Source organism: Rhinolophus sinicus, chromosome 4, assembly GCF_057876585.1.
Source record: "Rhinolophus sinicus isolate RSI-liver-muscle chromosome 4, RSI-T2T, whole genome shotgun sequence".
Taxonomy (NCBI): Eukaryota; Metazoa; Chordata; class Mammalia; order Chiroptera; family Rhinolophidae; genus Rhinolophus; species Rhinolophus sinicus.
This window is the reverse complement of record NC_142504.1, coordinates 23,394,269-23,411,272: the sequence shown is the minus strand read 5'-3', so window position 1 is coordinate 23,411,272 and position 17,004 is coordinate 23,394,269. Positions and strand designations below refer to the sequence as shown.

Here is a 17,004-nt window from a genome sequence, read left to right as displayed (position 1 = left end):
TACATTGCTATTAACTAAATGCCACTAAACTCCACACACCTTATTTATATTTCACTAGTTGTTGTTGTTGTGTTTTTTTGTTTTTTTTTTCTGTTTTGGGATCTCATTACATTGAGTCTTTGTATCTTATAGCTACCTCTGATCTCTGACAGTTTCTCAGACGATCCTTGTGTTTCATGACCCTTATATTTTCGAGGAGTACTGGTTAGGTATTTTGTAGAACATCCCGCAATTTGGGTTGGACACATCTTTTCTCAAGGTTAGACTGGGTTAGATTTTGGTGACAAAGACCACAGGGGTAGAAGTACCTTCTTATCACGTCTGATCAAAGGGTAAATGCTACAAACAAGACATCGTCAAGGATATTAACTTTGATCTGAGATTTGCGTTTGTCAAGTTTCTCCACTCTGAAGTTACCTTACCACCCCAATCCCACCCTCCATTCTCCCTTTTCCATGCTCTTAGTAAAGGACTTACTAAGCACGGGCTGCTCAAAGGGCAGGGGTTAGGGAGGCATTAAGCGCCATCCTTAGCGGGGCACAGCATCTACATTTATTATTTGTAATTCTTTAAGGGAATTTGTCTCCCACATATGTGTCCCCACTTATTTATTTATTCAGTAATTTATCTATGTTACTATGGACTGATATCAAAGACATTCATTTTATACTTTCATTTATAACTCCACAGTATGTTATGCATTTTGTTTTTCAAATTGTTCCAGATTTTGGCCATTGGGAGCTCTCTCAAGTTGGCTCCTGTATTCCTCTGACATAGCCCATTCTTTTATTTTTCAAGCACTTCTGTAGCTATGTTTTCAATATAAAACTGCAGCACTCAGGTATTTTATTATAAAGTTGGCAGAAAACAAAATGTTAATCCCTACACTGTTATATATCACATAATATCCATAGGTCTAGACACATTTTATTATTTACAAAGTAGAGAGACGATCATGTTTAAGGAACTATATTAATTAAGATGTGTAATAAAAAATTGAAGTAGCATTCAAAATGACATATTTCAGTATACAATAAATAAGCCTCACTTTAAATGCCACTTCATAAATTTCAGCTCTTTTGGATGAGTAATATTAAATCTAAGTTTAAAACAAAGTTAAAAAATGCAAAATGCACGGTTAGAAATTCTTGAAAGTTGAATTCTCATGTTTAACTAGTCTAAATGACAGGTCAGCCACCCTAATTTGCATAGTAATATCAAGAAAAGCACTCTGAGCTAATTTTGCTTTTCCTTTCACAAATCAATTCAAAGACATGACCCATTTTTTATTTGTTCTAAAATACATTGTTACCTTAGCAACTACCAAATTATATACCCTATGCAGCAGTGTCAATGAAAATAATCTTACAAAAGAGTCATAGAAAACAGAGACCTGAGGACTGCTCTTTGATTTTAATATCCAGAAAGACCTATCACAGCGTATTAACTATTGCAGACCCTGAAACCACCCCTGCTATCTTCAAACAGACCTACAAACTCTAGAAAAGAATCCAGGCTGATCTGCAATCCCTACCTTTCATTTCCCGCACTGCATGGCCTCTCCAGCCCCACAACATCCTCCCCCCGCCAAAAAAAAAAGAAAATTAGCAGCTTATGATGCATTTCCAATGCTCATTTCTTTATTCACCATATTTTTCTATGTCCTTGGTGACATGATTGAGGTTGCAAAGGGAATTTATCCCTGCAATACATGGGTGTGAACCTACATTTCACTTACTAGATTTTCATGAATCTGTAACTTTGGACGCATTGACTTAACAGGGGCAAAGACACAAGTAAAACCAGGACAGAGATGATCATAATTGGGGACTGAGATGTCTGGATTCAGTTCCAACCCACTGCATGATGTAGGGGCTTCCACTGACATTCATTCTGTAGCATTTAAAGTCTATGTTTTAAATATATCATCTCCCAGATTTCGTCTAGTTCTGAAATCGATGATGTTCTGATAATTTCCTTTGATAATTCCTCAGATGATTAATATACTAACTGTACTGATTTTCTTGGAGCAACTTCAAATACAGCTATACCCTCCCCAAAATCACCCACCAGAGGTGTGAGTTATCTTTACGCAAAGAGAAATATATAAATCAGGAGTGAAAAATGATTTTTGAGGTTATTGTTTTAATAGAGCCGATATTCACCCTATTTTGTATAGGATAATAAAAGTTTGTATTAATGCAGCTATTTCTTAAGAAGAGTGGACAGTATCCCTTCTCTCCATCACAGGCCCTATTCTAACCGCTGTTCACTGGAGCTCTAGACCAGTCTGGAACTATGCAGCAGTGAAATAAGTCATATTTTCTTCCACATTAATAATCCAGACTTTCAGCACAAGCTATAGGAGATGGAAAAAATATTTATGTGTGTGTGTGTGTGTGTGTGTGTGTGTGTGTGTGTTCCTATATCCTTTCTTTTCCATCTCTATTGCTTAGAGCTATGTTATGGATTAAATTGCGTGCTCCCAAAACACATGTGTTGGAATCTTATCCCTTAATACCTCAAAATCCTGTCCCTTAATACCTCAGAGTGTGACCTTACTTGGAAATAGGATCATTGCAGATTTAATTAGTTAAGATGCGGTCAGAATGGAGTAGGGTGAACTCCTAATACAGTATGACTTTTGTCCTTATAAAAAAAGAAAAAGAAACTTGGACCCAGACACAGGGAGACTACCATGTAAATACTGAAGTTATACTTCCCAAAGCCAAGGATCTAATCAGAACCTAGGAGAGAGGCCTAGAACAGCTCTTTCTCTAGCGACTCCAGAGGGACCATGGCCATTTCAGATTTCTGGCCTTCAGTACATTTCTGTTGTTCTAAGCCACCCAGTTTGTGGTACTTTGTTATGGCAGCTCTAGGAAATTAATACAAGCTGTAACACAAGTGTATGGTGTCAGGAGCAGGGGTGGATTTCTTTTAATACCCATTTCAGCAAATGCATTAGTACTATCCTGGCATATAGTTTTGTTTTTCCTATTTTGCTGTTTGGGTTAGAACACATGCTAGTCAGTATAATTTTTTTTGGCTATTAGGCATCTGGTTTCAAACATAACGTTTTAGCACTTATTATCTGCGTAATTAACCTCACTGATCTTCAATTCCCTGATATTAGTAACACTTGATCTGGCATGGCATGGGCTTATTCGTGAGGATCAAATAAGAGAACAGAAGTGCAAAACGATACACAGGCACGTAGAAGACGATGTAGTATACAGGTTAAGATCTGGGATCCACCAGCCAGGTTGAATGAGTTCACATTCCATCCCTCCCTTCATGAGTTTTATGACTTAATTACGGACTCAGTCCCATCATTTAATAATGAGAGTTACAGTGGCACCCATATCGTAAAGTTGCCATGAAGATCTTAGAAGATTTTCTGGCACAAGGAAAGTACTCAATACATGGTACCTAAGAGGAGAAACTTGTAAACTATAAAGAGCCATACAAATGTCAGATCATTATAATTTATACTTAGTAACTAGCTTATTGATGGATGCACTTACACATCAATAACTCTGACTTTCTAGCTCAACATACATTTTAGCAAGAAATAAAGAGGGGTAATCCAGGGTGAGAGCTGTTACCAAGTGGAAGAACTTTGCAGGGTGAATCGGAAGAAACAGAACTAGAGGCTGATTCTGGTATTCATCAGACTTGTTATTTCCTTCTATGAAAATATTGAAGAACTAAACATTTTGTTGAGTATCACACTAACTGTTCTAATATGTGGACAAAAAAATGAAGGCTTTAAGTAGATTTTTCTTGGTCCTGCAGAAATGGGAACTGAATTTTCTTAAAAACTGCTTTGAAAAGTTTCTAATAAAATCTGTTTTGGCATGTATTTGAGTTGAGATACACTGTCTATACATCACACCTCTCAATGGATAGCCCATAAAAAATAGACAGCCCTTTTTGTCACTTTGCTATATACCTCAGGGTGAGTTTGGGGAGTTAAAAAAAGACTCCGATTGGAAAGCACCCCTTGCTTCATGTATGTCCACCCTTACAGGGGAGAAAGAAACATTTTAGCAAAACACCTTCTATTAGTTTACTTGTAGAAAATAAAAACAGCTGAGACTTTTTAAAAATGAATTATATCATCACATTTATTCAATTTCATACAACTTACCCAGGAAGTATATATTTGGAGGACAGATTGTCTGAGTGCTGTGGATAAGTTATAGTCTTCAGAACTGTGGTGTGTTTGGTGTCCAGCCCACATAATATTAACCTCTGCAAAACATAGAATTTGAAATGAGCCATGAGAACAAAGCAACTTCCATTTTCAGTTATGTATGCTGTTATGTTGAGTGAGGAAGAAAATCTGGAACATCGCTGCAAAAAGTTAGCCAATATAATTATAATTAAAATAAGCTGCCTGAAATCACTTTCTGGAAGCAGACAAGGCATAAATTACAAACAAATAAAAAATTGAAACATAGCCCATATATATAGATATAGATATAGATAAATATATATACACATATATAGTATATGATATAATTAAACGCCTCCAGCAAACTGAAATGACTTCCAAAATTTACATTTCGCTAACATATTACAATATAACAGATCATAAAAACTAACTGGTAATGTTGTAACAATACAGTCAGTGTGTAGTGATGATTTTTCAGTATGTGATAACATATTTCTAATTAAAGAAGAATATTCTGATGGGAAAATTAGTGTATACATTTTGGAATAAAACATTACATAATGTTTTTTTTTTTTTCCTGTTGGCTTTATCCCCCCAATTTTATTTATTTATTTATTTATTTATTTATTTATTTATTTATTTATTTATTTTAATTAAAGTTTATTGGGGTGACAACTCTCATGACTGTTGGCTTTTTAATAAGTCTCAAAATCGGTCAAAAGAAGAGGCAAAGTAGAATAATCCTTGGTCCTAAGCATTAAGATTTCATTTGTATTTACAGAAATATTACAGAAATAGTTACATACTATTCTTTCCATGCCTTACCAAAATGCCATACCATTTCTAAAATTGTCTCCTACACCTGTTATTTGTTCTCATAGTAAAAAAAGGAAATATAAGCTGTTTATTTTCATCAAGCACTATACAAATTGCCTTCATAATGTTTTGGGATTCTTATACACCCAAAGAGGATAGTGGCTTGTTTTTTCTACAACCATGCTACTATAATGCTCCGCTAAGTAGATGGCATAGGAGAAAACAAGCCCTTATTTTTCATTCTGCCCCTGATTTTCATACTGTCCATATTTTTTATTTCCTACCAGAATTACAGATCAAAATGCCACATTATATTATATTCAATTTAAAAATCATGTTCTTAGCTAAACTAACTTATGTTTAGTCCTTTGCTACAAATAGAAGAGATAGAATTAACTCTGTGATATGATCATTGTATCTCTGTCAGTGTACATGAGAAATCAAATTTTTTAGGCTTGGATTCATGGGCACTGGACAGTGAGCCTGAGTGAAAACTTGTGGTTATTGGTCCTTGTAGTTGCCATATAGTAATAGTTAAAATACATGGCACATGGCAGAATAATTTGTTACAGGTTCTCAGGAAAATGAAAATCATGGAGATTTTATAATATATATATAGTATATATATTATATATACTATGTATTATATATAATATATGTGTATATATGTATACATATGTGTATATGTGTGTGTGTGTGTGTGTGTGTGTGTGTGTGTATTTCCAATCTAGGTGGACTTCTTGGTCATTCATTTAGGAAATAAAAGCTCTCTGGACTATTTGTGTAGTGAGTTAGTAAACAAAATTTGCAAAACAATTTTGGTAAACAAATGATATCTTGGAGATATAAGAAGGACTTAATTCTATGAGAATGAGAGATTATGAAAAGGATTATGAACAGATAGCCCTAGCACTAGTCATTTCTCTTCAAGTCATGTGTTGTCAAGTGTGGCAAGTATTTTCATAAGCCATCAGTTTATATGTAACTTTTATCTCGATTCCTTGACATTTTACTCATATCTAGTAATGGCCCTGTATTTCTACCCAAGCAATTAGGTAAATTGTTCTTATACAATTGAGAACAGCTTCACCCCAATGACCTCTAACTTCCCAAGTCATAAACCTTGAAATAACCTAGAACCTTAATTTCTGGAGTATTGACTATCGTATATAGCTACAAATAAGAGATATACAAGGAATCCTGTGGCACTTAATATCTTCAGACACTGTGGGCAAGTTTATTAAGAGGTAATAAATTTGATGAATTTCCTGTCTTTTAAAACTTCTTATAGATTGAGCCCCTGAAATAATCTAAACACCATTTTCTCTTTAGAACACACCCATTATTGAACATTTCAGAATCTATTACTTACAAACTTCATTACAAATAAAAACACTGTCCATTTTGTTGAACCTTTCAGAATTTGTTTTAAAAAATTGATCATAACATCCATGTTATAAATTCACACGGGGATAAGCTAATCAGATGAGGTTAAATTAGAGGGTAATAATATATATTGAAACGACTTCCTTATAACCTCCACAGAAGCTAAGTGATGGAACGAAAAAATCCACAAAGGTGGGGGTCAAAGACCTGTCTCTTTAGCTGTTTTAAAAGCATTTACTTCCTAGCACAAACTGTGTGTAACACAAGCCTTCATTCAATGAAGTACAGCTGTGTAAACAGGGTACAGTAACTGGATCTTACTGCCTTACCTCTGTTTTTAGAATTGGGAAAAACAGAATACAGGAATTTTTTTTTCCACAGTCTATATTCAGCTTACTTGAAGTAAATTATTTTCAAAAGTGGTTATACAATGTAATTTATGGAAAATTATTCCAATAGTTCTTTTGTAAATAAAATAAGCAAAAGTTAATAGTGAATTTATAAATATGTCCATCTTCTCTAATATTTGAATTGATGAATTATCTGTTCTAAGGGATAAAAAAAAATATTAAAGTGAAAAGATAATACGACAATAAATTTCTTTCTATGAAATTATATATTTATAATTTGTAGTCAATAATAATTTTCTTTTCCTATAAGCAAATTATTGATTATACAAGCATACGGTATGTTGTTATGGCTTTTCAGTGATATAATTAGAAGCAGTGACACTGCTGGTACCAAAATGTAGATTTGTATAAATATATTTTATTAATACTTTGCCCAAGCATTCAATTTGGGGGCCAAAATTTAATGTATTATGTGTTTTTGTATGTGTTTTATATTCTTGAGTTTAATTTTTATCTATTTTTTAAAATATGTTTTAACTTACATACAGTGAAACACATACCTTTTAGTATCCAGTTCTATGAGTGTTTACCAAACAAATGTAGCTCTGTAATCACTTTCATAATCAAGATACAAAAGAGTTTTCATCACCCCAAAAAGTTCCCTGTTCCACTTTGTGTTGCCTGCAAGCTGACTCTAACATGGCTCCTTGATTCAGATAATTAGATTCTGGATTTTAAACTGATAATGTAATGGGATGAAACTCTTGGGACCTTGGAAGAGGTGAGTATGTTTTGAATGTGGGGAAAACAAAAATCAGTGGGATCCAGAAGGATGCCTAGGGGAGGCAGCCTCTAAGATGGTTCCCAATAATTCCTGTTGGTTAGTGTTTATCCCCTTATATAATACCTCCTCCTGAGTGTGAGCTGGATTTAATAACTCCCTTCTAGTGAATATAATTTTGGAAAGTCGATGGGATGTCACTTGGGATAGTACATTATCAAAAGATAGCGGCTTGTCTTGGGTGCTCTCTTCTTTCATACTCTCAGAAGCTCTGAGAAAAGTCAGCTGCCATGTTGTGAGCTGTGCTTTGGAGAAGCACATATGGCAGGGAGTGCCTCAAGCTAACCAGCTAGCAAGGAACTAAACGCCTTAGAACAAATTCCACAAGGAACTGAATCCTGTCAACAACCACATAAGTGAGTTTGGAAGCAGATTCTCCCTCCGTTGATCCTTCAGATAACACTGCAGTCAGTAGACCACTTAACTGCTTATGTATCACCTCATGAAAGACCTTGGGCCAGAAGCATGCGTGTAAACTGTGCCCAGATTTCTGAGCCTTAGATCCTCTGAGAGAAGCCACTAACATGTTACAAAACAGTAGACAATTAATACAGTTATCAATCCGTCTCAACCTCATTCTCAGTCCCTAGCATCCACAGATCTGGCTTCTTTCCTCTAGTTTTGCCTTTTTGAGAATGCCATATAAATGAATTACACAGTATTTAGCCTTTTGAGTTTTGGTGTTTTTTTTCCACTTAGCATAATGCATTACAGATGCCTCCATTTTGCTGTTTATCAGTAGCTTGCTCTTTTTTGGCTGAGTCAGATTCCATTTCTATGGATGTACCACAGGTTTGGTTTGGTTCTTATCCATTCCGCAGTTCAAGAACATTTCAGTTGTTCCAGTTTTGGGTAATTACAAATAAAATATCTATAAATGTTCTAATGCAATTTTTCGGTGAACATAAGTTTTTATTTCACTCGGGTACAATACCTAGGAGTGAGATTACTGAGCTGCATGGTATGTTAACATTTAGCTTGTTACAAACTGCTTTCCAAAGTGGCCATACCTTTTTGCATTACCACCGGCAATGTATGAGAGTTAAATTTGCTCCATATCTTTGGCAGCACTTGACATTATTATTTGTATTGATATTTATTTATTTGATAGAATTCTAATAGATGTGTAATGGTATCACATTGAAATTTTAATTCTCATTGCCATAATGAGTTATGACAAGATTATCTCTCCATGTGCTTATGTGTCATCTGTATGTCTTCCTTGAAATGTCTATTCAAGATCTGTGCTCACATTTTAATTTTTTTCATTATTGAGTTTTGCGTATAAATCCTTTTGATATGTCATTTGCAAACATTTTCTGCATACAAGTCCTTTGTTAAAGATGTGATTTGCAAACATTTTCTTCTAGTCTGTGGCTTGGCTTGTTATACAGTATCTTATGAAGAACAAAAGTTTTAGTTTTGATGTAATTTAATTTATGTACTTGAGAGTTAGTGGAAAAAATATTCTTAGTGTATAAACAATGAAGGGGGGTTCTTTTGCAAGAATGTTTCAGAATGATGAGAAATTTGTAACTGTCTAGAAACTAAGAGAGTGTATGTGTATTATACATCTAAAATATATCTAAATACAAGTCTCTTGTCTCGTATCTTTTCACCTATGAAATGGAGAAAAATACCCGTTAGGTTAATCTGAGACATAAGTACAGGTCTACAAGGAATTTTTACAGCAATATTATAGCTATTTAATCTTCAATAGTGGATAGGCCAGGATATGCTGCCTTCACTCATAGTTTGGAAAACCCTCAAGCTTTGAAGGAAAAATATGTTACAGGCATATTTAGAAAAGGTTAATGATGTTTGTCACCAAGAAAAGCATGTTATAAATATTTTATGACACTTGTAGCATATTGCATGGTGACTGTGGAACATTAGAACTGTAAAGAGTTTTGTGAAGTTATTGTTCAAATTTTTAATTTTATAAATAATAAAAGTGAAATTAAAAGAGGAAAGGGAAGAAGAGTTTCATTCAAGAAGAGAAAGCTTTCTATGCTCTCTCTCAGCAGTGATTTATTCCCTGCTTGGATTTTTTATTGACATATAATTGACATACAATATCCTATCGTTTCAGGTGTACATAATGATCTATATTTATGTACATTATGAAACAATATCCACAATAAGTTTAGCTACCTTCTGTCAGCATACAAAGTTATTACATTACTGACTATATTCCCTATGCTGTACATTACATCCCCATGACTTATTTTATAACTGGACATTTTCTCTCAGAAATGGAGGTGAATGGGTTCAAGTATTCTCAGATGGCACATATTTGGTAATTTCTAATAAGTGAAAGACATAAAGGAGCTCAACACACCCTATTAAATGATGGTGCTAAACCTCTTGAATTGGAACAACTGCCTATTGCCTTTTGCAAGAAATTTAACACTATAAAACACAGGACTTCTCTATTTTTGAGTGAAAAAAATTGTCACTTTGAATTTGAGGATACCAGATATAAGTGAATCTTTTAAAAATTTGTTCCAACAGATAAGTATGATTGATAAATTATTTCAACAAATTAATTGAGCTAAGAAAACAACAAATTAATAACAGACTCAAGGTATCAAACTAAAGTATAACTGGAAAATGTAATAGCTAGTGAATTAAAAGAATATACCCTCACGGATTTTCCTATTCTCTACTCACTGAATGAATTAGCAATTTCATTAATTTTGTCATCACAACTTCACTCACTTCTTATAGTAAAAAATCAAAGTGTGACGATGAAATTGATGACAGTGTTAATTCAGGCAATGAGTAGAGAAAGATATTCTTTGAAATATCAGATCAGTAAGAATAAAACTGATTAGTTGGCTGGACATCCATATTTGTGTTAAACACATTTTGCAAATATGTGTTTGCAGATGCTCAGCATCATAGAAACCAACCATACGAAGGATTGATTAACATTTTTCACTATTTATTTGGATGTTTGACAACATGTAGATATTAAATCATCTCTCTAGAGGAGATAAAAAATGATGGCTCTAAAATTGTCAAAAATCCTAAATTGTCACGCTAATCTTTCTAGGAATCACAACTTTAATATATTGTTCTTTTTCTATGGAAAAAGCTTCAAGGGAAGCTTTTAAATTTTAGCATGGAGAATTTTAAAATGACAAATCTTCATGTATATATTTATATTCTTTCAAAATTTAAACAGAAGAAGGTATAGCTTTTTGACCAAAATGATAAAATTTAAAACATATTTATAAGAATATTATTACTACCTACTACATTCACTTGCATTAAAAATGAAAAATGTGATTTTAAAATTTCAGAATTTGGTATGTCCATATTATGTCAGTTATATTCTATTTTAAATCCCATTTCAGAAAGTATAAGATTATATTTAATAAAATTTCATTTACATTGTATATTATTAAAACTAAAAAGTTATTTAGCACTAATTTATCAAGTCCCTACTATGTATAAATCTTTGTGTAGGTATTCTGATAAATAAAAGCACAAAATAGAAAAAAAAAAATCCCTCAAAGAACCTATAACCAAATAGAAGCAAAAGAAATGTGTACAAGAACTGATTGATACAGGGAAGTTTTACACGGCCTAAAATAAAAATAATTCTGTGTAATTGTACATGTCTTACACTACTTTGTAATCATTGTTCTATAAAAACTTTTTAAAGATTATTTTAACCAAGGTTTCCATGGAATGTAAGAAGACATTAGCTTCAACCTGTCTGAGAGACTAAGTGACCACTTCCCTACCTGTCTTTCTATATTGACTTTTCTCAAAAAGTTCTAGAAATGAGATTTCACAATATCGCATGCAGTGGAACTGTGGGCTTTGTTTGACAGAGAGAAGAGAAGCTAGGAAATTTGTTCTGTTCCCTTACACAGGGGGTTAGATTAAAATGCTAGGAATAAAGGTCCCTATGATCAGCAAGAGGTATTAGGAATAGAAATGGATGCAGACAGACAGGCCACGAGGAGTGACAGAACTAAAGAAAAAAGGGAAAAGCTCATGCTAGGAACTGGGATGAGCCCCCAACCATCTCTCACTTCCAAATTCTCTCTACACTTCACTCTCTTGTTCTTACCCCTTCAGGTTAGAGCCCTTGTCCGAAAGCACTGAACACCAAACAAGCCATATCTTTGAATTAAATGTGTACTTTCCTTATCGCACATCAGGCAGGTGGAACAGAAGGTGGGGGTGGGGGTGGGGGTGGGGGGTGGGGGGTGGGGGTCGCGTTCTCATCCCAGTGCAAACAGAAGGTGCTCTTTGGCTTGCCAAATTGAGAGGCTAAAAGCAGTTCCCTCCTAAAATACCATCGGACATGTTAAAGAACAGTTCTTCAGTTTTATGATGAGCTAGATATGTCTTCGTACAGGCAGACATGAGAACCTAAGGTCACAAGGATGAATTTCTTTGAGAAAACGGAATTAATTTCTAAGAAACAGTTTACAACTAAGATGTCTAAATACTGCTCATTTAATATGATGACATTACTCATATATACGTTCTCAGAGTTAAAAAGGGGGAAGAATAAAAGTAAATCTATGAAGATAAAATGAAAGTGGGATACATTTCCAATGTAATTTTTATACACATGCACACACACACGTGTATTGTACACCTGTGGGTATGTGGGTTTGTGTATATTTAATATGACAGAAAAATACACACTGTTTCGTATTACATCCCACATTTAGATATACAGATGTGTAGTACGTTACTAATGGCTTGTCCTATAGACAGAATAGAAATAGTATGTGTATGTATGAAAGCAGAGAGTGTGCTACCTTGAAGCTATCATTCAAAGCAGACTGAGCTTTATTGTATGTTGTCAACTCTTGTGTTCTCTGTAACACTTGCGACCTATGAGAAAAACTGGTTGCCTACTCGCTTAAGAATAAAGGGATAATTTTTTACTTTACTGTCCACTCTATTACAAAGCTACATGCAAGGTTACCTGAAAATAATACTATGAATAAGAATTTGATTTCAATGTGCACTCTTACTTCTCTAAGCTCCACAATTTTCTGTTTGGATCCCTCTGCTCCTAGTCATTTCATATGTTGATACTGGCCAACACCAAATAATCACCTAGATTTCTATTCACGCACTTCAAACTTATACTTCCTGTGCCCTAGGCCATGACCTGGGTAGAGAATCCTCATTCATATCCCTGATGATGCATGCAAATAGCTCTTTCTCACTCAATAGAAAACATGTTATTGAATTAACGTATTCTTAAGCGGTACGATTACTGAAATTTCCAGAAATATAATAGGCTAAGATACTTTTGGTTAAGGAAGATTAACCGTCTCTCTCGCCTGTGGGGAAAATCAGTCATGTGTCTGTAGGAAAACTATCCCTCTCTGCAAAAGTTAGCAGAATGAAATAAAAATCCTCTGAAATAAAAGTTGTCAGTATTACATTTTAAAGTAATTACAAATTTGACAATTTTGATGTCTCATGAAGATCACATATCCATTTAATGAAACCAAGTTCTAGGGCAGTTGGAACCTTGTTGTCAGCAGCAACATTTACACCATGACTTTGGTTTTGGTGCAGTTAGTGATTTTGTCATGAGCATCTTAACAATAGAGTCAGATTCTGAGGAACCCACATGCTTCACATAGATTAAAAGCAAGAAATTTTCCCGAGTATTTAATGACATATATTTGGCATTCACAATGACCTAACTAGCACAATCAGGGGACGAGAATCATGGGAGCACTGCCTTTCTGTCAATAGAGTTGGCTAGAATTGGCGAGCACTCCTACGACACCCCTTCTGTACAGCACGCCCGCCTGTGGTGAGATACAATGACCTTCTGCTGTGTTATGTTTGGCACAATGATTTATATAATTTGTCTCCACCAGTCACAGAATCCAAGAACAAATAACCTCCAAAGTTTGAAAGGAGAGCAACAGTGGAAGTGAGCAGGAAAGCAAAACAACCAGGGATTGTCAGGAAAAAGGAAAATAGGAAAAACGGCACTAAAACCATTAGTTAGAAAGTGGCCGCAATCTGTTCTCATTTTCTCTCTAATAAACCCCGTGGATGTAGATTACCCCTGTCAACAACAACAAAAACCTCCCGGGATCTCTTTGACAATAATAAGGGCTTTCTATTGATCTTACCATTTGCCTTTGGGCTTTGAAACCATTTTTACTGTTTCACAGCAAATGAGTCTGTTTTTCACGTTAGAAACTTTCTATATTACTGAATTTGCAAGAAATACAACAGCGTCCACTGAAGGTGCCAGACTGAATCAGAACTGAATGTTCCCGTTGGAATGAATCAGTCTATCCTTTCTAAATGGTGTCATTCTGACATATATTAGTATTGTAACCGGTCTTTGAAGAGGCAATATGCACCTGATAGATTTTCTTTTGTGCATTTGGGAACTGTATGTTCTGCACTCTGTTATTACCACTTGGTGACACATCTTAGAACTGAATATAAGTTATTTGTTACTTGGTCCTTTCCTCTGTTCCCTTCAAAGTACTTCTTAAATCTGAATGTATGTCTGGTTTTAAAGGGAGAATACCAACAACTACCAGGTCTCATGACTACTGGAGGAAGAGGTCTCATGTAATAGTCTTTGACCTTTGGGTATTAAGAGATAAAAGTGGTTATTAAGGAACATATCTGCCATTATTCTAATAGAAATACACTCATATTCTAGATCCCCCTGCCATGACCCCTTGCTAGCTAACCTTCAAACTCAAATGTTATTTATTACTGAAGTCATTGTTTTCTGTCTATACTTTCTTTTTTGTTGTTGTTTTTTCAGTTGTATAAACTGTTATTTAATCTTTATTAAATTTATTGGGGTGACATTGGTTAGTAAAATTATATAGGTTTCAAGTGTACAATTCCATAATACATCATCTCTATATCACATCGTGTGTTCACCACTCAGAGTCAGTTCTCCTTCCATCCCCACTCTTTCTCTTTCTGATCTTGTAATGTGACATTGTACCTTCGGTCACTCCCTTTTCCTCCTTCCAACCCCCATAAATATGCCACTGACATCTTCCATCAATCCACTGTGTCATCTGGTTTTTTTTCCTATTCCATACTCACTTGTGTAGATTGACACCTCATTGCCTCAGTACAATTAGCAAATATTTGCTGCGTGATATCTATGTGTAAGATACGCTGTTCTTACATCGCTCACAATCAAGCGCAGGGGTCAGCAAACGGTCATCATGGGCCAAATTCAGCCAACAGCCTGTTTTATACAGCAAGCAACTAGGATTTTTTTTTTTTTTACATTTTTAAATTATTACAGTAAAATCAGAAGAGTAACCATTTGTGAATATGACTTCACATTAGCTTGTGATTCACGAATATTACATGAAAAAAATACGTATCTTCCTCGTTCTCTTTTTCATGTACGCTCCATTCTCTGGGTTTCATGAACACTCTCAACACTTTCATGGTATCCTGTCATGGTACCACCTGTCAAAATGTTTTTTTATTCATTTTTCTTTTAAATTTTTCAAGGACCATTGCATATGTCATTTTCTTCAGGAAATCACATTTAGTCCTCCCCAGTCACAGTTATTATATGATCCTTATTACTTCTAGGCCTTAAACATCACAAATATTCTGCTATTTTGTACCCTCCCTATTTTAAAGCTTCTTAATGAAAGATTAACTTGTCCATCTTTGTACTTTCTACAGCACCTACTATTGTGTCTTTGCATAGTAGACACTAATGTAATTTTTATTGATTAAGCCAATGCTTATCAAATAAAACTGGTTCATTTGAATAATTAATAACCAAGTCATACTATTTTATTTGCTAAATACATGTATTTTCATTAATAAAAATCAAAGGTTTTTTTTTTTTTTTCCTTTTCCTTTGCACTGATTCCTTCTCCCTAATGTCAGTCATATCCAAACACTTCACTTTGTAAAACATGATCCTTTGACCTGCCCTTTCCTTAATTTGTTTTTATCTCAAACATCTTACAAGAGTAGAATTTTACTTCCTTACCTCCCATCATTCTTAAGCTCCTTCTTAATATCACTTAATTCTTTCCAAAATCATTATTGGCCTCTTTCTTGCCAAAATTAAAATCTTCTTTTTAGATGTCATCCTATTTAAACTTTCTGAAACATTTGACTCCTGCTTCTGTCTTGACAATTTGTCTTTTGGCTTTAGTAATATCTCTTGCTCCCAGTTTTCTTTCTTTATTCAGGCCAAGTGCATTTCCCTGACTTCTTCCCTTGTTCTCACCGACCTTAAAGAAACCAACTCTTGTTTTTCTGCATTTTTGACTCTCATTGGTTTTCATGGTGTGCTACCAATTTGTATGACTTCAAAAATCAATTATCCAAAAGTTGATGACTCCCAAATACTTCAGTCTACAGGTCTCTATTGACTTCTGGGTCTGAATTCCTTCTGAGAATTCTATACATATTATGCTCTTAATCTGATTGTCTTGCTTTCTGTTGGTATCTTACTGGCATAACCATCATCTTGGCCACCAGGCCAGGGAGATAACAGTCAGGGAAGACCTCAAAGTGGAACTAAATTGCAGTGCTTTTTTGTATTTATCTTAACTCTTTAAATATTGATACAGTGTTTAGCACATAATCAGGACAAAACTCCGTATTTCTGAATGAATGAATTTTTTTTTAAATGACTTCACATTAGCTTGTGATATTGTCTTTTAATATACTGCAGCAAAAGGCCTAAAAATTACTTTTATTACTAAAGGAAAAATCATGAAAGTATGAAGAGAAATATGGAATCACAAAGGTAACGTGGAAAAACATTATCCATGTAGGTCAATAATAAAATGTGAGATATTCTTTTTTCAATGATTTGACATTTTAGAGAAATCCATAAGGAACAGTGCATGAATAAACTGAAAAAGTATGTTTGACACATCAAATTCTAAAATAATGTGATAGCTTTCATACTACAGAATATTCTTCCTGTAATTCATCAGAGTATCTTAAATATTATTATATATCACTGCTCCTCTGAGTTGCTGGTCCTGAAGTTCAAATATCAAACTTGGAGCCCAATCATTTGGACACTGTTTTTTAGATTTCTTAACCATTTGCAGGATGTTGTGACTAGAGCTATTTCACTTATTCATTAGTAAGCTCACCCCACTATAAAATTAATCTATTTGGAGATATATATATGTAATAAAAGTTTATTATATACACTTTTGATTTTTGGAGCATATAACTATAAAACATCACTTTATTATTTTTTTCAGAAGCATCTACATTAAAACACACACACACACACACACACACACACACACACACACACACACAATATGGCTATACAAAACTCCCTAAATATTTTTAAATCGCCAAATGAAAAACAAAGAAATGGTCCAAACACATAGGGCTATCCATGTGGTTCTATTGCAGTGTAACCCCCACTTGCTTGTAAAATC

At 34.3% G+C, this 17,004-nt stretch overlaps 1 protein-coding gene across 1 annotated transcript in view; it reads right to left on the bottom strand.

Moving 5' to 3' along the window:
* The window catches only part of AGMO (alkylglycerol monooxygenase), a 299,173-nt gene that overhangs the window by 185,556 nt on the left and 96,613 nt on the right, over nt 1–17,004 (bottom strand). Inside the window, exon 4 of the mRNA XM_019727089.3 lies at nt 4,154–4,257. Coding sequence (XP_019582648.3) covers nt 4,154–4,257 — 104 coding nt within the window. The remainder of the gene's footprint in view (nt 1–4,153; nt 4,258–17,004) is intronic.